The sequence below is a fragment of the Pecten maximus genome, chromosome 17 (assembly GCF_902652985.1).
Source record: "Pecten maximus chromosome 17, xPecMax1.1, whole genome shotgun sequence".
Classification (NCBI taxonomy): Eukaryota; Metazoa; Mollusca; class Bivalvia; order Pectinida; family Pectinidae; genus Pecten; species Pecten maximus.
Genome location: NC_047031.1, coordinates 12,803,897 through 12,829,711, shown reverse-complemented (window position 1 = coordinate 12,829,711; position 25,815 = coordinate 12,803,897). Strand labels below are relative to the sequence as shown.

At 35.8% G+C, this 25,815-nt stretch overlaps 1 protein-coding gene and 1 pseudogene across 1 annotated transcript; one reads left to right on the top strand and one right to left on the bottom strand.

Annotated features, from left to right (window-relative positions):
- The first annotated feature begins 10,315 nt into the window (after window positions 1-10,315).
- Window positions 10,316-14,412, top strand: LOC117315464 (annotated as a pseudogene).
- Window positions 14,413-14,524: 112 nt separating this feature from the next.
- On the bottom strand, window positions 14,525-17,690 carry LOC117315463. The gene is made up of 2 exons (XM_033869662.1): window positions 17,394-17,690; window positions 14,525-16,324 (listed from the first exon to the last, which is right to left on the bottom strand). Exons 1-2 carry the CDS (start codon window positions 17,489-17,491, stop codon window positions 14,899-14,901), a joined length of 1,524 nt encoding a protein of 507 aa, XP_033725553.1. The 5' UTR covers window positions 17,492-17,690; the 3' UTR covers window positions 14,525-14,898.
- Window positions 17,691-25,815: the final 8,125 nt, after the last annotated feature.

The window sequence follows — 25,815 nt, the reverse complement described above, 5'->3', positions numbered from 1 at the left end:
CAATACACTTTATGTTTAAAGACGAATACTTTAATACATTTCTTGAATATATAACTATTTTTTCAGCGGAACCAAATATTGCCATTTTTAAACGAACATTAATGTTCGGTTATTGCCATCAAGAACTGGACTGAGAAATGTGACCATATTTGGTAGCCACATTCACCAATACGCCATCTACTGTCTGTTTCAATGAAATATGGCTGCCCCCATTGCCTTACGCTTCAAATAATTTACTTACAAAAACACCTTCGTTTTATGTAGTAGTTTTACCGAAAATGTTGAAATGTATTCAGTAGATGTTTTCAAGATGCATACGATTTGAGAAATGCATAACGCTAGCGAAATGTGAAGACTAAATGAACCTGAACTTTACGAATAACTCCAGGTCAATATATTTATGTAAACAAATATTGCGCAGGCGCATTCGTCTCCGGATGTTTAGAAAGTTTTGCTCTTCCGTGTTCATTCCAAAACGGCTGACATTATAGCATCGGTCTGCAAATATGTCCGCGATTTACTTAAATGTGTATTATATATATTCTAGAATGTTACATCATTATCAACTAGATGAATATTTCTATAATTTAGAGAAAGAAATATATCAATAACGGCATACGAGACGATACATTGTATCATACTATAGGTTACTGTACTGCGTACAGTACATGTTTGCGAGAAAGGTAGATACTAGGTGGCATTTGTGGTCAGGGTGACTGGTCATAGCGTTAACATTGTCATCGATTTCCATATTCCATTTTCCTTTGACGAAAACGACCAATAAATCAAATGCAAATGATAATATCTTGTTTGCCATGTGCACGGGATTGGTTGTTGTAGGCGATACTTGGAACGTATTTACTGTTGTAAGGGAGGTAACTGCAAGATTACGGAAATCAAACGTTAAACCAATTTGATTGGTCGATTCTTCCATGACTTTGGCAGGGGGTTTACAATCGAAGTGACAGATAACTACGGCAATATATTCAGATGATATCAACAATAACACTTTTACGTGTGGTCGGCAGTTGTCATGTTTAAAATGAACAATTATATAGCTTGTTTTTATTTCGGCAAAGTCGAGAATATTTACTGAAACGGACCACAGGTGAAGCAGACTTGGAAATACCGAAACGAAGAAAAATGGGGCTCAATTATAATATAAATTGGCATTATTTTCAGAGAATTGACCCACCTATATGTTTTTCAATGCCTAATTGTATCATATGTAAAATATTAGAGGTTTACGAATTTTAAATTAATTTTTCATTTGCGAATCGCGGCCCGATTGTCGTTAGAGTTGAATTACCGAAATGGCCGATAGTGGACCCAAATCGATATTTTTACGAGAGAATGGACCCAATATAGGATCTATTAATCTTTGGTGTGTGTGTATCATATGCATTTTTTTCCTTTACCTGGAAGTATTTTGAAAGAATTTGCAAAATACTGAATTCACGATCAAATTTTCGATTGTGACGAACTAATGAGACGGTGTTAAGTTCATGTTAAGTCAATCTGATTGAAATCAGCTGTTACATATGTACACATGGCTACGTTTACTATGCAATACGCCTACGTATTTTTTTTTCAAAGACGGAAAACGGAAATCCGGATTATCTAAAAACAAATGCAAAAAAGACTTGTGATATTCACTTAATTTAACATTCAGCCATTAATTGTTATTTGTAGTTTTATAACTTCTGAAATAGTGTGATCGATTCTCTGTATAATATTGCTGTGGAACTTGTGTTATTTTCAAACAAATTCATTTTGATAATTTTTTAATTTAGAACGTTCATCAAGTCATGTTCAAGACTTGAAATTCTCGCTACACCATACTTCAAACACAGTAATCAATGAATTGATAAATTGAAAATTGAAGTCAAGCAAATGAGTTAATATTTACCTAAATAATTTTTCAATATACAACACATGTTCAGATGACTATTTGTGCCATGCTGTTACAAGATTTCAGTTATAATTCTAAAATTGAATTAGTATGTAAACATATGTTATACTGTCAATATCCACAAAGCGAGTGTAGTCTACTATACTCGGTCATGCCGTAGATAGCGGTACATATACGTACTGCTTACATCTCGTGCTTACTTGTGTGATCTATAAATCAATAACAAAAATGGTTCATATATTTCTATATATGACTTCACAAATTATGCGGTGTCTGAAGATCTGAATGAAGTGAATAAAGGATGTATTAAATTATTTTTATGAAATATTCAAGTCATAGATCATTCTTTTTTTAAAAGTACTGATTTCAGGTCCATTTTGGTAATTCCACTATAACGGCAATTAAAATACTTCTCGTTTTTTTGTTAAAGCTGGAAAACGGAAATCCAGATTATCTAAAAACAAATGCAAAAAGACTTGTGATATTCACTTAATTTGATATTCAGCCGTTAATTATTATTTGTAGTTTTATAACTTTTGATATATTGTGATTGATTCTCTATATAATATTGCTGTGGAACTTGTGTTATTTTTCAAACAAATTCATTTTGATAATTTGTTAATTTAAAATTTTCATCAAGTCATGATCAGGACTTGAAATTCTCACTACACCATACTTCAAACACGGAGTAATCAATGAATTGATAAACTGAAAATTTACCTTAAATAATTTTTCAATATACAACACATGTTCAGATGACTATTTGTGCCATGCTGTTACAAGATTTCAGTTACAATTCTAAAATTGAATTAGTATGTAAATATATGTTATCCTGTCAATATCCACAAAGCGAGTGTAGTTTACTGTACTCAAAGTCATGCCAGTAGATAGCGGTACATATACTTACTGCTTACATCTAGTGCTTACTTGTGTGAATAAATCAATAACAAAATGGTTCATATATTTCTATATATGACTTCACAAATTATGTGGTGTCTGAAGATCTGAATGAAGTGAATAAACGATGCATTACATTATTTTTATGACATATTCAAGTCATAGATCATTCTCTTAAAAATATTGATTTCAAGTCCATTTTGGTAATTTTACTATGACGGCAATCAGGCTTAGAATGGCGAATAAGCCCCTAATATTTTACATATGATTAATTTTGACATTGGAGAACATAAAATTGTGTCCATTCTCTAAGCACTGGTAGAATGTACAGAATAGAGCTTCATAAATATATTCTCAAAATTACTAATTACCCCGGTAAATATAACATTTCACATAAACATCCCATGACTGATGGTGAACTTAAACTTGGAAATCTCCTGTGTCATTCCAATTTTGATATGTGTAAATATATACACGTAGTGTATATATATATATATATAGTTATAGATATGGAATGCTTCACAATTTGCATACAGTTATGGAATCTTATAACACCCCCAAAAATGTTCTCACCACATAAAGGTGTGATTTGTGCAATTACATTGCTGAATTGTGTGGTTCAGTATGATTGGATGATCAACATTGGAAAAGGACAATAAATAGGGAATGTGTCGTCCCATCGAATGGACTGTAATCTTTGTGATCAGGTTTGAAGTTGAAAATGAATCTTGAAGTTTTCTTTTCCTGTTTGCTGAATTATTCGATGAAGATAGTCTTTATCTGGTTGTTATTCTTTATCACATTGTTTACCATCCTGTAATTATACCAGAAGTTTATCTTCTCATATACAGATTTATTAACATCAAATGATTCCTGAACAAAAGGAGTCAAGTTTTTTGTTTTGAAGTACCATAAATGCTTGAGTACAGTTTCAATAGGATACATTCCTAATTCGGGCCTTGATTAGCAGCTCTGGTTTTGGTTTTCAGTAATTCTTTATGTGTGTTTCATCATATTAAGTTGAAATACAACTATGTATGCCAAACTAACGATGGAACTAGCCTAAATTTAGTTCAAATTAGAAGTTGACATCAATAAGGTCACAGAGTCCTGGCTGTATTATAACTGATGATGCCTTCCCGAAAGAAAGAAGACATTTTATTTTCATCGATCCAAGATAGATCAACAAACTTCCAATTTCAATTAGGACCTTACAGAAACATGCATGTGTACAATCAAATCAGAACAGCTGCAAACATTTCAAATTATTTGCAATTAATTCCTAAACCGATATCAGTAAATTTATCAACTTAAAACTAAGAAGATTACTGATTTTGCATTAAACAATAATGTTCGTTTACAGTACTTCCAGTACTTTGATTTTTTAGAATCACCCATGCATGTTATAATTACTGGCCAAAGTGGTTACAGTTGTATTCATGTGTAGTACACAACAACTGTTGTTGCGAATAAGATCAATTTCAATTGTGTATTCATTAAGGTTTAGGTCATTCGATAAATCAGCGATGAACATAAATACCTATACTACTCTTTGGAGTTGTACCAGGCACTGATCAGACGTGTAATATTTACCTGTGTTTACATGAATTCATGTATTCGCTATTGCCCATACACTGCCATAAGGTAGTCGGTATAAATGGTGATATTATACAACCCTGACGTGCTGGTTGCCAGGCAGGCTTGTGATTATTGTTATACTTAATTTATGAAATTACTAAATAAATAAAACCCTCTAGTTCTGTGACGGAACCAAACTGTTTGGAGTTTGGCATGTTTATACAACAAAAATCTTTTAAATAATTTTAGAATATGGGACCGACAACTGAAGACCTAGAAGTTGCTACCCCCACACAGACTGTGGCTGCCAATGCCACTGTGGCCGCCAATACCACCGTGGCTGCCAATACCACTATTCCTGTGGTGCAGTGGGTGCAAAAAACAAAAACAAAGACATTCAATCATTGATCAATGGACTACTCTGTTTCATTCATTCATTGCCATTTATTGTCAAAAGAAACCACAGGATTTTGAGGCCCTCCTTAAATATATGTCCATTATACGAAAACTTGCAAGCAAGCAAGCAGACTGGTCATTCTATGACACATCCTTTCGTCGTCTCATGGCTGAGAAAAAGACCTATCAGTGGGAACATGTGGAGTGGAAACTCTGGCATGAGGCAATTACCAGAAAAACTAGTAAAGGATCTACGTATCCTAAAGGTACCTGCTGGAGATTTCTCCAAGGCAGGTTCTGCAGCGGATGCAAACTTTGGCACAAATGTCCAAATTGTAATGGCGATCATCCACCTAATATGTGCAATATGGCACATGTGCAACCCACCCAGTCCACTCCCATGCCTTTTCGGACCGAGCGATTTCAAAACCCTTATTCAGCCTCAAAATACCGTGGTTTCCAAAGAAATCGTTACTCCTATCATCGCAAATAATCTTGCGGAACTGCTTGTTGGGTATGATAAGGAAAAAACTGATTATCTGGTACAAGGGTTCAGGGAAGGTTTTCATATTCATTTTGAGGGCAAAACATTTCAAACAGAATGTAAAAATCTTGTCTGCTGTAGAATTCCCAGCTGTCACCGAAGAAAAAATTAATAAAGAATTAACAATTAATTACCGAAAAAGGAGAAAGGGAAATATAGAATGATACACCATTTGAGTCACCCAAAAGGCATTTCGATAAACGATGGTATAACACAGGAGGCTTCAACGGTCACCTATGCCAATATTTATGATGCCATCCGACATGTAAAATCTTTAGTTTGCTCACTTATCAAAAACCGATATAGAGTCAGCATTCAGAATTGTGCCTATTCACCCAGATGATCGTCATATGTTAGGTTTCAAATGGCAAGGGGGCTTATATTTTGATAAATGCCTACCCATGGAGCTCTCAGAGTTGTAAAATATTTGAGGATTTAAGTACAGCTTTGGAATTGGTTGCTTATACAAAACTGGGTGCCTCAGCAGTTGTCCATGTGCTAGATGATGTTCTATTCACAGAAAAGACCCCTACACAGTGTACCACGATATTATCTGGTGTTCATCAGTAGGTATCCCATTGGCTCCAGACAAAACTTTTGGGCCTTGCCAGATGCTTCCTTTCTTGGGTATTATGTTAGATACCATCAATATGGAGTCTCGCTTACCTGACGATAAACTGAAGAAAGCCCTAGAGTTAATAGAACAGTTTTTGATAAGAAAAAAGGTCACTCTTAAAGAGTTACAGTCCCTTATTGGCACACTTCAATTTGCTACAGCTGTGGTCTTACCTGGTCGAGCGTTTTACGTCGATTGATTGACCTAACAATTGGAGTCACAAAGTCCTTTTATCGAATTAAGACTTCACACGGAAGCAAAAGCAGACCTTCACACGTAGGCTGAATTTTTGCAAAAGTTTAATGGTCGCCTTTTCTTTCTAGATGAATGGTGGTTAGTCAGTGACAACATGGGAGTTATTCACAGATTCTTCCTCTGTAGGCTATGGGGCAGTTTTCAATAACCAATGGTTTTATGGGGAATGGTTACCAGTCATTGCAGCTCAAAAGCTGAATATAGCTATTTTGGAGTTATTTCCTATTGTCTTAGCTCTTGCTTCTTGGGGTAGTCAGATCCAGAATAAGTGTATTTGGTAACTTCTCGAGATAAGACCATCATGCGCTTGGTTCGCAAATTGGTCCGGTTATGTTTACAGAATAATATATTGTTTAAAGCAGTTCATGTTCCAGGTCACACAAACGTTTTAGCAGATTCCCTATCTCGTTTACAGATAGTGAAGTTCAAAAAATTGTGTCCAACAGCACTTCCACCGCCCACGCAAGTACACTGATGGACCAGGAACACTTCCTTCTACCTTGACCAAATTGCTGATGGCATCATTAGCTCCATCTACCCACAGGTCCTATGATAAAGTCCGGGAAAGTTTAAGTGTCTTTAGTAATGCTGTTTTACATCAACCAGTTTCACTTCCTTTGACCTATGATATTGTAGCACTATATGTAGCATATTTACATGAAAAAGCATTTTCCTCTAGTACAATCACTTCTCACTTATCAGCAATAGCTTTTGTAGTCAGGAAAGCAGTGGCAGGTTCTTCACGTTTAACTCCTCAATATGACACTCGTCTTCCTATCACTGAACCAATTTTACACAAACTGGTACATTCTTTACATTATGTTTATCCAGCTCCATATGATCAAATATTGTCCATTTTCACCTTAGCCTTTTATGGCTTGGCTAGAGTAGGGGAACTCATTATGACTACACATGAGAAGTCTCATAATGTTCTCCAGGTGTCTGATGTGAGCATTGTGCATCAACACAGCAGCCCTGTTAGCATGCAAATCTGTTTAAGACATTTTAAACATCATAATTCTAAGACTGTACATACAATTACAGTAAACCAAATTTTACATTCTACCATATGTCCAGTACAATCTATGCTAGAATACCTTCCTAAGAGAGGACAAACGCTAGGTTGCCTCTTTCTTGATCACAACAACAACATTTGTCTAGGAAAAAAATTGATGTGGTAGTAAAAAAATGCTTGAGATTCTGTGAACTGGACAGCACATACTACAAAGGACACAGCTTCAGGATAGGTGGGGCTACATTAGCAGCTGAAAGGGGTATGTCAGATGCACAGATCCGTCTTTTGGGTAGATGGAAGTCTGACGCATTTAAAAACTACATACGGGCTCAGCCCTTGTCTACCAATCTTCCCTGAACCCTTACATTTTTATGTTCAATTTGGTTCTAGTCCAAGGCTTGACACAGGCGCGTGGGTCCCTGTAGTCACCTTGGGTAAGAGTCATATATGTTTTAGAACTTTGTTAGTAAAATTTTGTATCCAATTACAATTATTTATAGTGGGACATTTCGTGACTTGGCCGGCGCGTCGGTCCCTGTCATTGTTTAGCTAGTATTTCGTGAAAGGTTTACACCTTTACAAATTTGAATAAGTGCAGTTTTTAGGTCATCTGACCCGAAGGGTCAGGATGACCTATAGCCATCATGCTTCGTCCGTCGTCGTCCGCCGTGCGCCGTGCGCCGTGCGCCGTCCGTAAACTTTTCACATTTCAATCTTCTTCTCAAGTTCCACCAGTGGGATTAAGCTGAAACTTGCCTGAAATGATCCTGAGATGGTCCTGACCAAGTGTTGTTATTTTTCGGGTCAGTCCGAAATCCAAGATGGCCGCCATTTTGAAAACACATTTTAAACTTCTTCTCAAGTTCCACCAGTGCTGTTGGGCTGAAACTTGCCAGAAATGATCCTGAGATGATCCCGACCAAGTGTTGCTATTTTTCGGGTCGGTCCGAAATCCAAGATGGCCGCCATAGCCGCCATCTTGAAAAACACATTTTAAACTTCTTCTCAAGTTCCACCAGTGCTATTGAGATGAAACTTGCCTGAAATGATCCTGAGATGATCCCGACCAAGTGTTGTTATTTTTCGGGTCGGTCCAAAATCCAAGATGGCCACCATAGCCGCCATCTTGAACAACACATTTTAAACTTCTTCTCAAGTTCCACCAGTGCTTTTGAGCTGAAACTGGCCTGAAATGATCCTGATATGATCCCGACCAAGTGTTGTTATTTTTCGGGTCCGTCCGAAATCCAAGATGGCCGCCATAGCCGCCATCTTGAAAAACTTATTTTAAACTTCTTCTCAAGTTCCACCAGGGCTTTTGGGCTGAAACTTGCCAGAAATGATCCTGAGATGATCCCGACCAAGTGTTGTTATTTTTCGGGTCGGTTTGAAGTCCAAGATGGCCGCCATAGCCGCCATCTTGAAAAACACATTTTAAACTTCTTCTCAAGTTCCACCAGTGCTATTGAGCTGAAACTTGCCTGAAATGATCCTGATATGATCCCGACCAAGTGTTGTTATTTTTCGGGTCGGTCCAAAATCCAAGATGGCCGCCATAGCCGCCATCTTGAAAAACACATTTTAAACTTCTTCTCAGGTTCCACCAGTGCTATTGAGCTGAAACTGGCCTGAAATGATCCTGATATGATCCCGACCAAGTGTTGTTATTTTTCGGGTCCGTCCGAAATCCAAGATAGCCGCCATAGCCGCCATCTTGAAAAACACATTTTAAACTTCTTCTCAAGTTCCACAAGTGCTATTGAGCTGAAACTTGCCGGAAATGATCCTGATATGATCCCGACCAAGTGTTGTTATTTTTCGGGTCGGTCCGAAATCCAAGATGGCCGCCATAGCTGCCATTTTGAAAACACATTTTAAACTTCTTCTCAGGTTCCACCAGTGCTATTGAGCTGAAACTTGCCTGAAATGTTCCTGAGATGATCACGACCAAGTGTTGTTATTTTTTAGATTGGTCTGAAATGCAAGATGGCCGCCATATCCGCCATCTTAAAAAACACATTTTAAACTTCTCCAGTTCCACTGGTGCCATTGAGCTTGAAATTGGTGAGGATGTTAAGGAAGGAGTGCCAACAAAGTGTTGCTATTTTTTCGGCCTTGTAAAAACTTTGGCATGGCAGCAATGGCGGCCATTTTGTAACATGATTGCGCAATCATGGTTTTCCTGAACAACACCTATCTCAAACTTCTTCTCAAATTCCACTGGTGGGATTCAGCTCTAACTTACCAGAAATGATCCTTAGATGGTCCAGACCAAGTGTTATTATTTATTGGGTCGGTCAGATATCCAAGATGGCCACCATGGCCAACAGTGCCACTATATACTTGCTACAGAGAATGCATACTACAATAATATAAGGGTTTTAATTTAGAGTCAGATGACCGTTAAGGCCCCTGGGCCTCTTGTTATAATACAGTATGTTTGTACATCTTATTTCAATGAGCGATCCAAGTGAGTTATCTGCCCAAAACCTCTCGCCAGGGGCGTTACGCGTAACTTGGTCCCTCCTCCTTACCGTCAGTCATCATAGCCTAGAAATCCACTCGACCGTACGTAAAATGTAAACATGCCTGAAACCACATGTGTTGTTCCCGAATGCAGCAATTCCGGCAACCACATAATTCCTAAAGACGTTACCAGAAGAAATGCTTGGATACATGCCATAAAGAGAGGTGAAACCAAATTTAAGAAGTGGACTCCGCCGAGCCAATACAGCTACATTTGTAAAGATCACTTTGTGGATGAGGATTACGTTTCGGTGACATATTACGGTATGTAATCAGTAAACTGTTTCCTAATGTATTGTTTTTGTTTTGAAAGTACAGAGAATACTTTTACATTCAATTTTATAACATTAATAGCAATTTGAGAGAATAATATTGAGCTGAAACCAAGTTCACGACCGATCAAACATGTTGACCCCATCATTAAATTTAGCCTCATCACTCAGCATACACCGGTCATACACCTGTCGGCTTCATAAAACACCATATTATCATCGTTTCTGTGGTTATTTGCGGGATTTAAACGCAATATCTTGCATGGAACAAAATAGTTGTATAGGATTTAGCATTTAGTAAGTATTTTCTTGCAGATAGCAATTTCACAAAACGATATATTGCCGCAAGCCTTTAGGCTGCAGCCTCCGCGCTACACCGACCCGTCCGCCATTACTGGCATTAGATTAGCTTGCGGGGGTTATAAGGACGGTGTCACCAATATCCGATTCTACTCTCGTGTGCCAAATAAAAGAACAGGGCGGAATAACAATACATGGTGGACATTTTTGAAAAAATTGACCAATATCTATTACAGTAAAATTATTATTATTGATGATTTTGATGCCAAATGTGTGTTTTGATTCTTATGAACTGTCAAATATGTTTTAAGATTATATTTTTTAACAAGTTCTCATACCAGAATTTAGAACAGCAAGATTTTTAATAAACATATCATACAGGGCCAAATAAGCATCATACAGGGTGGATTTTTTTCCAAAAATTAATAAACGTACATGTATGTTTATTTGGCACACAAGAGTAAACTCCTTGACAGCTTGAGCTAGGATAGTGCACGACAGGGTATATGTGCGATATGTGGGTGTGTTTTTAATGCTAATTATTAGTATAGGTCCATCTAATCCCTTCTGAGATTCCGGTCGGGACTCATTTATATCGGTTGTTACTTATTTGTTGTCCGACGAGGGACAACCAGTAACAACCAATATAAATGAGTCCCGACCGGAATCTCAGAAGGGATTAAGGTCCATCCAATATCTTACATAAAGAAAATTAGATTGAAATTAGATTGAAAGTAGATTGATTACAGTTATGTGTACTACATGTTTATTCCACATAATGAACATTGATATAATTTTGAAGGCCCATAATGTGGATTTGTTTTTAGAATTTTAACCTTGTCCCATATAGATATATATATGTGTGTATAATCCCAAACAAGTATGTTATCAGGCAAGCACTGTAGCCTATATATATAGCTACACTTTTTTCCTGATATCATTATGTGGTAAAAATTTAAAAATGCCAAAAACGCAATAAAAACCGAGGTGGGCGGAGGGGGGTGTGAATGAAAATCATTTGATAATTGAAAAATCAAAAATATCAGGAATGAAACAGCATGACTTTATAAATATTTCTATGCGTCTCTGGCAATCTACGGTGATTTTTTCCCCAGGGGAGCATGCCCCCGAGCCCCCTAGGATTAAGTTGCTTACACATTATTTTAGGGCAAACTACGCCCCTGCGTGCAACCTCCCTCAACCCACCCCAGAATATGGGAAAATATACAGAATAAGTAGTCCGGACTCCCCATAAAATGAACCCTTCACTCCTGTAGAAATGTTTTGGAAGACGTACATGTACATATAAGCCTGATGTATGACAGTGTCTATGTGAATTGCTTGCAAATATAAGATTTTTGTGTTTTTTTTTACAGGACATACCCCTCTTCAACAAAGACTGAAGAAAACTGCTCTACCCAGTCAGTTCAAATGGAACGAGAATCTTACACCAGAAACTGAGGCACGCAGCGACAGAGTTAAGAGAAGGAGATTATTTCAGGTGTGATAGCTATATATAGTATTTACATGTTTATTTAAATATTCATTAAACATATGTCCATGTTGATACTTATCACACCATTACGTACGTGAATGAAGATTTTACATACATGTATATGCAGCCTGTGAAAAATTATTGCACAATTGTGGCTTAATACATTAGTAGTTGAAGTACACTGTAAAATGTCTGTGCGGCTGCCAAGGCAAAGCTAACAATATAATTCAAGCTTATAATTTGTATATTTTCACCTGTTAAAAACAGTACTAATTATAATATTGTATAAACTTAACTTATACATCATGTATAGTAACATTGGTAATGACAAATATTTAGTGTATTACTATTAATATTCTGAATCAATTTTTGAATAAATAAGCTAATAAATTTAAAATAATTCCCAAACTAATGTGCATATGCATGTAACCTTTAGGACATGATCGAGAAATTGCAGATTTAAGATTATGAAATGTCAGACCCAAGGCTCCTTGGGAGGGTTAGACATTCTAGAATCTTCACCCTGAGGGTTATATTTCTGTGTCTGGCCAGCTCTTATAAGTAGGTAATAATTTTCTCTACACAGTAGTAATGAAATTTTTGAAAATACAGTATATAATTCATATATTTAATCTTGTACATATTCGTATATATGCTAATTAATGTGTTCTTTCCACACAGGAAACTAAAGAAAAAAAAAGCATCATGTGTCACTGATCCGGAGCAGGCTGAACAAACACCATATGACATTAATAGTGATCTGTGTGTAGGAGTCAATGAGATTCTGGAAGAGGAAACAGTGAATATTTCGCCACGCGGAGAATCTGAGACACCATTAACCCCGTTGAATATGCAGACTCTGTGACACAAACACCAAAACTACAGATGTTCAGTATTGAAAACTTTAGACATGATGACGCTGCTGTACATTTCTACACTGGTCTTGAAACGTTTGTGAAGTTTTACTTTGTTTTAAGTACTTTAGGCCCAGCTGCATACTGTTTGAACTATGCCTACCACAACATTGTGAATTTAAGTGTACCAGACCAGTTTTTTGTTGTGTTAATGAAATTAAGAAGACATAAGACCAATTTTGAACTTTCAAGAATGTTCAATATATCTGAGACAATGGTAGCCAATATCACTTTGACATGGATTTCTTTTATGTACCATCAGTGGCAGGAAATCAACATCTGGCCTCCACAGGAACTTGTGAGATATTTCGCACCCTCAGGCTTTAAATCACGTTACCCCAAAACACGTGTGATAGTAGATGGCACTGAATGCCCCATAAAGAAACCCCGGCACTCTTAATCCCAGCAGGCCACCTTTTCTACGTACAAAAACAGGAACACCGTCAAGGTTTTGGTGGGTGCCACACCCGGAGGACTTGTATCCTACGTGTCAACTGCGTATGCTGGTAGCACAAGTGATCGTCAAATTGTCGAAAGATCTAATTTGTTAAACATGTGCGATCCGAAAGACAGTATTATGGCCGACAAGGGTTTTAATGTACAAGACCTGTTTGCACCAATGGATGTGACCATAAACATACCAACATTCTTCCACAAAAAGAACCGAATGTCTGGAGAAGTTGTGGTACGAGACAGGAAGATTGCCAGCAAACGCGTTCACATAGAGAGGATGATTGGACTTGCTAAAACATTTAAAATTCTTACAGAACCTATGTCTGCCACAGAAACAAAACTTTCATCAGAAATTATATTTGTGTGTTTCATGCTGTGTAACTTCAGGAAGTGCATTATGCAAAAAAATGCCTAGAAAGTGTCTCATAATATTGTATACATATAAAGTTTTCATACATGTATATAGTATACACAAACTGATGATTAAAAGTTCCACTTGAGTTATGCAACAGAGATACATGTACATTTGATGTCATTTGTGCAACAATACTTGAATTTAATTTGATCCAATTATTGTATACATTTTGTACTTGTGTGCCAAACTAATTTGCTTTATGTGTTATCAATTGTGACTAGGTAAAAAGTTGACAAATGATCATCATATGCATATGTTTCATCATCCCCAAAAATTGTACATTGTTAAAACATAAATGTAAATTCAATGTTTAAATGTATGTATAATTTATTAATGAATTCTTTATATTAATGCAAATATATACACATATTGTAATGTCCGTAGAAACTGATTTTCCTCTTCACTCAAAATAGCAAAGGACAATCAACTCTTCAGACAATTTCATAAAAGTGCACCCCTTTCCCTTTTTTACCGAAAATTTCCTTAACAAAACACTATTTCAACATAATTTAGAAAATGGCTTTTCACCATACAAATGTATATTTAAGAAAATGGTTTCTGATTTTTATTTTCTGTGACCCTAGAAGCTAAAGTACATAAAAATTCAAATTTTCAATAAATTGTTTGTTATCATGAAATGTACATATATAATTAACCTGACTTTACTTTGTACTAACAAAAATGACAAAAGTACATGTATGTAGCTGGAGAATTTGTTGCATAAAAATCAATGCAAATTTGTCAAAAGTGGGAATCTTTTTATGGATTATTCTAGAGGTTGAAAATTGCCTGTTGCTTCTAAAATATAATGACATCCCTGACATGATACTGATACATGTATACAATTCTTTCTGTACAGCAAGCTTTATATTTTAAATAACAATTGTTAAATTTGTCAAACAGCAAAATTTAGTGCATTGGGCGAAACAGTCATTTAAGAGGATTCATATATACCACTATACAATAATGTTGTTTTATGTACATAGACTGATAGTTACTTTTTCCATCATAATGACTATGTCATATGAAAAAAAACCAATGATGAACAATGTATTGTAAATTGTTATCGATGAACCTTGCATTGATCATTAAGGAACAAGGAAAGTTAAATAAATCTGATGTTTCCTTTATTTGAAATTTCTGTTAGTTTATATGAAAGTTAATAATTCGTATTGAAAAATCTTGCATTAATTTATAGCCTACTTAAGTTACTAAGCTACATGTATTGCAAATGGAATCAGTAATAAATTCATGATACAAATAATGTGCCATGCATTTAGTAGTAGTCTATTGCACATTTAATATGGAGTTTACAAAGGTCTATAAAACAATTTCTCCAGAAGTGCAGGCTCCAAGTATTGATTATAAAATGAAGTCAGCTTTGCAACCATCCTGGAAATGAATTCCTCATCTCTCTTGATACGTAGCACTTTCATGTCAGATAGAGTGTACACTACAAAATCACACAAAGAACGTTGAGAACACAACAACTGGCCTTGAACTTGGTGGTAGTAGTCATGCTTACTGTCTAGGACTAAATTTCCATTGACAATTTTCAAATATGGAACAGTTACTTCACTTATTATTCTGTTTTTTGAACTGTATGGACACTTTATTTCAACGATCAAGTTTTCATCCACAACACCATCAGGAGATGCACCAAGGAATGGGTGTTCTTTGCATACAAATATGCCACAATCCTTGACACTTACGGCACATTCTTTTTCGTATCGCACTTTTGCCTCGTGTTCAAATTTCTGTCCGTGTACAATGGCTTCAGTTTTCAATCTCTTAAAGCACAATAGAGAATTAGCTAACTTAACAAAGTCTGTTCTATCTGTAGCCTTACATATACGTCCAAAGTTCGACGACTGTATCCTTTTTAGACGCTCGGATTTCCACACTTCATTTGTTGACTGTCCTCTTGTTGTTATTTCGATCTTGTTTCTTTCTTTGTTGTCAATGGCACTAACATTCAAAGAAGACAAAAACCTATCCTCTGGAGTCTCCAAAAGGTAGTCGTGGTCATGGGCTACTCCTTTACTATTTGCAGGCTCGAACAACTGGGAAATTGGCATTTCCGACGCACCACTGAAATTTAAGCAAATGTTCCTAAAGTAATCATTATATCCTTCACTTCCTCTGAACTGTTGTGGTCTAGGGTCAAACGAGGTACCACTGAGAATGTCAGAACCCTCCAAAATGGCGTCCCTTGCTTTGACTGGAGATCCTTTGTATTTCGGAGTTTGGTGAAAAGTCTGAAGCTTTTCCGTACATGTCTGTTCTGTAAGGACACATTTCTTCACACAAAACTCACTACAGGCGTAGAGGACGGCACAGACATGCTTACAGTGGACGTTAGGTCCCATACCAGCAGCACACTCACACTGGGACTCGAAGATATGGCCATCTTTGGACAGCGACACATCAACTAAGTACGTCACAGATTTCCTCATTTCGGCTCGACAAGAACTTCTCAAAAAGTCATGGGTGACTGTTGAACACAGTCTTAGATAGCACAAATACTTCTCTTGATACAGTCCTTTGGCATGTTTGTCCATGGTTTTATCAAAGTTCCTAAGACAGAAGGCTATTTTGTCACTGTTGATTGGTGCCAGGTTTCTGTCGCTGTTGAGATCACTATACTGGGTGATGGCAGGTAGTGTCATATTGTAGTCTGCATTGGTATGCTCATCTGTCCTTCCAAAGTTGTCATTCCTATCATAGGATTCTAGTCTGAAGAAAAGAAAAAAAAAATCAATGATATGTTACAGGGTCCAATATTTACACTAGTTCCTAGTTCGAGACTAGTAAATATTCTGGGGGACTATAATCAATCCCTTAAAAGCACTAGTAGTAGTAGACTACTAGATATTTTTCATTTAAAAAAAAATAGAACATATATAGTGTCATGTACACACAAAAAGTACCCCGGACCCCCCCCCCCCCTGGAATTTTAGAGGTATATACACTATGTAGGCCTGCCCCCCTGCAAAAAATGTATGGATCCGCGCCTGAAAACACACATTTGACAACAAAATAATCTATAATCAATAACTTAATTAATTTTTTTACTGTACTAGACATTGGTCTTTTTAATCATTGTCCAGTCTCAGTCTGTACTTTTATTAATTTTTTCAGAACTTTCCACCCTGTATGTTTATTCCGCCCTGTTCTTTTTATATTTGGTACACAAGAGTACTAGTAGGGGCATACATAGACTTATATACTGTATATCGAGAAAAATTCATTCAGTGTTCCAGATTTGTTATAAGTCTGTCTCCTGATGCAGTATATAATTATACAGGTTGATAGGGATTTACTGAACATAAAAAGTAAATATTAAATGGGAAAGGACAAGCTTGGGCAGACTCCCCTTATCCTAAAGGAATCATACTTGTCCTCGCTAATAATAAATCACACAACACTAAATCTTTTTAAAACATATATGTATATCATCTAACCACACCTTTGAAGATTAATGCATAAGCCTAACTTTTTTATAGTACACGACACGACTTTATGTCAAGTGGTTTAACATGGAAACCGGAAATTTTTGATTTAAGATCGATGTTTTCCTTTGGTAACTACGCCAATATAAATTTTAAATATAAACATATATTACGTTTTTTCTGAAGCAGTAGCGAACGTGTTTTAGTCGAGACAATTATTTATCTACCTAAATACATTAGGATGCTGATATATGAGCTATGTCATTGAACGGCCACTGACTGCAAGTTACGGCACAGCCATAAAGTCACCTAATACTTGGCGAAACTTTCAGAATTTCGAACAACAAACCAACCTTTCTATGAGCTCTTTCTTCCTTCCTGATGTCTTTGCGTTTCTTTCTCGTAACTTTGACCTCAATTCAGGCAGCGTAAGGGAAGAGTAGTTGGACATTTTTCTAGAAGACGCGAACGGTGTTAACAAACAAAGGTAGAACGGCAGGAAGTGACCCGGGACCAACTTGCCAATCAGCGCCACCTCGCGGTCGGAAGGTCGATAACTCACTTGGATCCCTCATTGGAAGAACTTTCAATTAAAATGTGGAAACTGTCAGATCTTAGAAACTTCATCGGGAAGATTATTGGACACTATGACAGGCGCGTGGGTCCCTGTCATTGCTCCTTTCTGATTTGCGGATGTCTACATCTTAATGTGACTGTGACATAGCAATTTGATAACTACAGTGAATGGTTATAAGTACATTATAACTCAATTCAAAGAAATGCGATAAACTGAACATTCAAATTCTTAGACAGAAGGGGTCAGGACAGTATGTCAAGCGTGGGGCCCTGTCATTTTCCCTAAGCATTGGACACCTATACATAATCATCTTAATTATGTATTTTAAAATTGTCTTTCACATGAATTCTATCTTATATGCACATAACATTTGTTGACTAGACCAGTCACAATCTTCTTGATAACCAAAGTCAATAACATGTTAGTATAGATTGAATCCTTGTTCTGTGTTGTAACTGAAACTCAACACTTCATAGACAGTTACGTCATAAACATTGTTTTATCATGTGATTTTAATGCTAATTTTGGATGTTACCAGTCTTCTCTACCTTAATGCTGCTTGGGTGACGGATGACAGCTGTCAACTGTCATTATGGCCGACTTTGTGCCGCTCACCTTTACTATTTACATTATATTTTCTTAAGTTCATCTGAAGAAATATATATAATTAATTCATAATAAAATATCATAGGCCACTTAAAAAGATAAGTGTGCCATTTCCCGCCATATTCTGTATTTTGTGTTGTTATTTTATACGCAAACAGAGCTTCGCAGCATTAGGACAATTATAGACTGGTTACATGTACTTCAATTTTTATTCAATTTACATTGCAAGGCAGAGCAAAAATAAAAATAAAAGTTTGCTAATATTGTTTAGTTTTTAGTATTTGCCAAACTTGTTTAGTAGCACTTAATATAGTAGTATTAATTGATTGATTGTAATGACGTCACATGTTATATATGTATGCAAGTAAGTAGGCTCCGCCCATGCCCTTGTTGGGGAAACAGTACATCCGGGTCATGCGTGATAGGTCAAATGTCAGTGGTCAATAATTTAGCCCCTGTTCAGCATATCATTCCTGGAAAAAATGTTCACGACGCCATTTTGATTCAGAGACAAAATTTAAAATCTTCTATAAAATTCAGAAGCAAATACATATTCATCTTGATAAATCGAAAGCGAAAGTTCCAACTGCACGTGCAGCCAAGGTTGCAAAAGATTTGGGAATAGCTTTAATTTCAACAAGAGGCCCATGGGCCTTAACGGTCACCTGAGATTTGAAATATTTCAGTTAATTAAATTGACCATTTTTGGCCCCGCCCATAAGCCCCTAGGGGTCAGTCAGGGCCAACATTTGCATATTATCAAACTTTCATCCCATGCTGAAAATTTTTACCAAATTAGAATGAATTCCAATAGAAATCAAACAAATCATTCAAAAACGTGATTTCCCTATATAAACTACAGTAAAATTTACCCCCTCCCCAGGGGGTAAATGTGTGACCCCAGGGTCATGAAATTCACAATTTTAGTAAAGCGCCTAAAGACCCTTCCATCTATAAACAGTATTTGATTCTATCTTGTTTCGGTCTGAAAAGATTTTTGAAATTTCAGTCAATTTGACCCTTTTTAGCCCCGCCCATTAGCCCCTAGGGGTCAGTCATGGCCAACATGTGCATACCCTCAAACTGCCATCCCAAGCTGATAATGTTAACCAAATTAGAATGAATTCCAATATAGAAATCAAACATATTATAGTCAAAAATGTGATTTCCCTATATAAACTATAGTAAAGTTTACCCCCTCCCCAGGGGCAAACTTGAGACCCCAGGGTCATGAAATTCAAAATTTTAGTAAAGCACTTTAAGATGCTTCCAACTACAAAGAGTATTTGATTCCAACTTATTTCCGTCTTGAGAAGATTTTTTAAATTTCAGTCAATTTGGCCCTTTTTAGCCCCGCCCATTAGCCCCTGGGGGTCAGTCAGGGCAAACATGTGTATACCATCAAACTGCGTTCACAAGGTGATAATGTTAACCAAGGTAGAATGAATTCCAATATAATTCAAACAAATTATAATAAAAAATGTGATTTCCCTATATAAACTTTAGTAAAGTTTACCCCCTCCCCAGGGGCAAACTTGAGACCCCATGGTCATGAAATTCACAATTTGAGTAAAGCACATTAAGACCCTTCCAACTATAAAGAGTATTTGATTCCACCTTATTTTGGTCTTGAGAAGAAGATTTTTGAAAATTTCAGTCAATTTGGCCCTTTTTAGCCCCGCCCATCAGCCCCTGGGGGTCAGTCAGGGCCAACATGTGCATACCATCAAACTGTCATCCCAGGCTGACAATGTTTACCAAATTAGATTGAATTCCAATAGAAATAAAACAAATAAAAGTCAAAAATGTGATTTCCCTATATAAACTATAGTAAAGTTTACCCCTTCCCCAGGGGCAAACTTCAGACCCCAGGGTCATGAAATTCACAATTTTAGTAAAGCACCTTCAGACCCTTCCAACTATAAAGAGTATTTGATTTCACCTTATTTTGGTCTTGAGAAGAAGATTTTTGAAATTTCAGTCAATTTGGCCCTTTTTAGCCCTGTCCATTAGCCCCTGGGGGTCAGTTAGGGCCAACATGTGCATGCCATCAAACTGTCATCCCATGCTGACAATGTTTACCAAATTAGAATGAATTCCATTACAAATCAAACAAATAAAAGTCAAAATGTGATTTCCCTATATAAACTATAGTAAAGTTTACCCCCTCCCCAGGGGCAAACGTGAGACCCCTGGGTCATGAAATTTACAATTTTGGTAAAGCACCTTAAGACCCTTCCATCTTTGAAGAGTGTTTGATTCCACCATATCTGAGAGTAGAGAAGAAGATTTTTGAAGTTTTAGTCAATTTGACCGTTTTTAGCCCCGCCCCTCAGGCCCCTGGGGGGTGGGGACCATATAATTTACAATTTTGGTTGACCTTTAGCCATAGAAGCTTCCTGCCAAATTTCATGGAATTTGGTTTAGGGGTTTTGGAGAAGAAGTCGAAAATGTAAATTGTATACGGACGGACGACGCACGACGACGGACAAAAGGGGATTAGAATAGGTCACTTGAGACTTTGTCTCAGGTGACCTAAAAACCCATCCCCTTCCCGCCCTTGACACTCTTGTTTTGTTGACTATGACTTTTGATTACCAGCGGCCGACTTTGTGCCGCTCACCTTTGCTATTTACATTATATTTTCTTAAGTTCATCTGAAGAAATATACATAATTAATTCATAATAAAATATCATAGACCACTTAAAAAGATAAGTGTGCCATTTTCCGCCATGTTCTGTATTTTGTGTTTTTTATGTTAATCTTTTCGGCTCTATATATGCAAGACAGCATGTTGAAGAAGGCTCTTCTCAGAATAGATGGAATAGGTCAATGGTGTAAGTTTATAAACTGTACTGAAAGAAGGACACGTATTTTCAGAACCTTTGTGTATAATATTGCATTTCATGCATTTAGTGTTTATATATGACAGTGTTTAATACGTCGTGTAAATCGAGATAATTTTCGACAAGAGATTACGTTGAGGCTATTCAGTGTTTTAATGCTAGTACATACAGTACGTTTCAAAACGAAAGTAACTATACTTTGAGACTTTATAATCGTATTATTCAGTAATTATTTTAACTTGTAATAGATAATACAACACTGTACAACTTGGTAAATCTAGGTTTAATGTTGTAGGATTTTACCCGGAGGTAAGTCTGGAAAAGAATAAATAAACAATTAAATATTAATATTTAATTGCATTTATGTTAAGTGCTTGTGATTGTTGTATATTATGTATATTAACCTTATATGGTAATTTGACATCACATGACCAGAGTAAGACTGCGCAGTCAGGCATCACGTGATCATTGCGAGACTGCGCAGTACAGCTTTTGAGACGTCACTTTAGCGTCAGCCAGAAAAGGGAGTCAAAGGCCAAAGGTAAATGTGTTTTATTTGCATTCCCACCTCCTACCCCATCACCGCTATGGTTGTTTGGCCTTTGCATTCTCTTTTCTTACAGTTGACAATTTACTTTTAGAAATCCTGTAAGATTCTGTTTCCTCATCATCATCATCATGAAATATGCACAATGGCCAAGTCTGATTTCTTGTCTTGGGATGGGGATCTAGATTTAGAGTATTTACTTGGCGATTTCACGGAATATAACGAGTCTGAGGATTTTTCGGACGAATTTGATGAAGTTGAGACTAAACGTCCCCGTGCTTCCAAATCTTCTCAACATCTTGATCCCAAACTAGCATGTTATGTGTGTCCTGAATGCAACAAGTCTTTAAAGACAATAGCTGGTTTTCGTGGCCATACATCCAAACAACATGGCAAGACAAATTTAAAAGGTAGGAGTTAAAGTTGGTTTTCACAACATTTTTTTTGTTTGTTTCAGACCTTTGTATTATTACATTTGTAATTCCTCGATATTTAAAAAAAGGAATCCTTTTACTTCATAAATTGTATATAGATTGCCAACAAGAGTATATTGTAAAAGTAAAGCCACACAGATTGTTAAGAAAAGCTGACCCTGACACAAATGTATTGCAAAGCATAAGACAGTTACTTATACATAGATCGACTCTAGTATATATGTACCTCACTGGAAACAATGTATATTGTAGAACATTATCTATGTTAATAAATCCTTAAGCTGATTGGACTTCAGATATATAAACAAAATAAATAAAATAAAGGGCAATGTAAAACAATGCAGTAAATAATTATGTTATTTTCAAACCATTTCCTCAACATCTTAATTTATGTTTACTAAATGTTCAAGTGATAGCAAAGAGTTCTTTATGGTTATCTTTAATGGAAGTGTTGTATATATATAGCCATTTAATCTGAACACTATCTTCCACGAATACACTTGTCTTCATTCTTTTAGACTACACATTTCACTTCAGTTTTGAGGAAAATCCTTATGTAAGAAATTATCTTTTCCAGCTTCTGAACATAGGAGTACTAGTATTAAAGATATCGGCTTGCAGAAATCCCCCTCGTCCAACACAAAATCAGGTGTCTTATCAGAGGAAGATTTCCTGACCATCTTTCCTAAAGCCTATCAGTCTACCTTAGACAACATATTATGTGACTTTGAAGATTCTGCTGAATTTAATTTGACAAATTTAGTTCATGTTGCAAGGACAGGTAGCACTATATTAAACTTTTATAAAGATTTCTTTGAGGATATATTTGTTACATCAAAGTGTAGTACAAGTACTTCAAGTGACCGTGAGGAACTTTTCAACAAGCTTCATATCAAACGCATTGATCAGAATTTAAGCCACAAATGCCATGATCTTTTTCAAGATATAGACCCCTCCTTGGAAAAGTCATCCATTCAGCATTTTTCTCAGTTAGTTTTACTAGATCTCATTGGTGAAATCTGTAAAGAGCAGACACAGTTGGTTGTGAAGAAAACTGAACATAATGCAAAATCTCTAACAGACAATGACCAGACAGTGTTGTATTATATTTCCGGTTTTATCATAAGAGCTCTCAGAAAGCGTTACTCCAGGTGTAGAAACACTGAGAAGTCCCAGTGTTGTCATGCATTTGTTAGCACACGTAGTTCAAAGGAAAAGTCATTCTTGAAGAAGTTTCATAAAATGATCACAATGAAAGATCGTGGGGGACTCCAGAAGCCATCAAGTGATTTCTTTTTATTGGTTCGCGAGTGTGAGGTTGTAACTCGTTCCCTGGTAGACACTGACAAACTGGGAGCTAACTCGTTATTGTTGAGTCCATTAAAAGAAAAAACAATTCAAAGCTTCATGGTTCAGCATTATGCTAAATCTGTTTTATCTGGAGTACCAGAAAATGTTTTTGACAGTGTACTGGAGGACATTATTAAAGTGTTTCTGACAGTAAGGGGACATGCAGTAGTTCGTGTGGAGAGAAACAAGCTCCGCATGAAAACCAAAGTAGACAGTAGTAAGCGTAAGTCTTCCAAACAGTCTTCCAGTCTCCGTCAGACATTAAAGGACATTTCTACAGTGATAGAATGACTTTGTGTCACACAGGTAGAATCAATGGGATGAGTAGTTGTATACAATGGATTCCATATGTACAGGATAAAGATTTTTTTTTTAACAAATCACATTTTTCTTTGACTTCCTTAGACTTTTCCATCCTAAACTTTCAATGAATCAAAGAGATAAAGAAATAAAGATAATAATGAAATTTTATTGGTAACTTCGACCATCAAAATACAAGCAAACTTGTTATATTTTACATGTACATATTTACAAATTACAGTTATTGTTTATTCGATTCACTGTAACCGATTCATTTCCCTATATTTTGTTCATTACACATACACATTTCCATATGAAATATCTCTAAAAAGTATATATATCTAATAATCTATGCACATGTGTTTTGGCTATTAGAAATTGCCACTTTTTTGTGCGTGTTCATAATGTCTAATATGATATCAAAATAAAGCAGTGGTTCAATTTACAACCTCAAGATTTCAAACAAGATGAACTGAAAAATGGTCATGTTTTCCCCCCCAAGATTAGTAGATATTCAATTACTGTATATATGTGATATTTGAAAAATCAGGGACATGTATTTATGAGAACCAACTCTTCACCACTATTTATTAAAATGTATATTTATCATTTGACTCTTATGTGCTTTATTTGAACATGCAATGACATTATTTAGATAGCTTGCCATCTTATCATCACCATGTGCATGAAAGATCAATAAAAAAAAACTCCATTATTTATGAGATTTGTGTTGATATCACTCTTTTACATACATAGCAAACCGAAGTGAATGTCCTTCCTACACTTTCTATTATCGCACATCCAAATTTTTAAATGAAAAAGGCAAATAAAGCTGAATATTGTTAACATTTAACAGCGATAAATTAAATATATACAAAGAAAAATTAGTGCATGGTATTAAAGTTTTTCTTGTTGTTGCTCATATTTAAGAAAGTAACAAAATGCAGTGTGAACCAGTAATGCCACTACCCTGGTATCAAAACTATTTTAAAAAAGATTTCTAAAAAATTATCATAGTTAATGCAGAAGATGAATTTTGCATTTTAACATCTACCCACATACAAAAATCTTAATGCGTTGCTGTGTGATGATAATATATATATATATACACACAGTGATCATTTTGAGAACAAGTGTAAAAATATTTGAAGTATGTATACTAGAAAATTTAATTTTAAGTTCACACAAATGTTTTCTTTCACTATTAAACACTAATTCAATTTCTATATATTTTCATTTCATTAGCTGATATGAAATATGTATTATGCATGAGTTATAATTATGTACAGTAAATAATTATAAGAGATATGAATTAAAGCTGTTATGTACACATGTGTTACAGTACTTTTTACACAACATAGCAGCAAATGAGGAAAATATATGCATTATACACATGCATTAACTTACTATTTACCAGTACATTGTATAGTATAGTATAGTATACATGATGACAAAGCGCATAATATCAAACAAAAATAATTTGTATTCTCAAAGTCTTTATATTATAATCTCCCATGTTGTTTTGTACCTCATGATGATCATAAATCAATACACCAGAGATCCCAGAGGGATCTTAATATAAATGCACCCAACATTGAATGATCTTTACAGATACTGGTTCTATATATGTGTCAAACTTATCAGTGATCTCTCTACTTTTCTCCTGTCATGATCACTTATATACTTGTAAAGTCTTGGCTGATAATTTCCCTCTACTATTTTTCAAGAAATGGTGATAACAAACTTTAATTCTCAAAATCTAAGATAGCTGCCTCATGGCCATTTCACCTATCTGATTGAAAATTTAAAATAAACGAGTACAACTAGCTATATAAGGACCAAGGGAAAACTACACATAAAGTTTGAGGAATATCCCTTCTAGTTCTTTTTGAGGAACATTGAAAATAAACATAAATTCTCTAAATCAAAGATGGCCGTCTGTTGGCCATTTTGTTTTTTCTGATCAAGAAATCTAAATTGAAACGACACAAGTAGGGACCAAGAGGATCCAATACATGAAGTTAAGAAATATCCTTCTTGTGCTTTTTAAAGATACAGCTATCCTTCTTGTGCTTTTTAAAGATACAGCTATAAAAATGATTATCTGATGATGG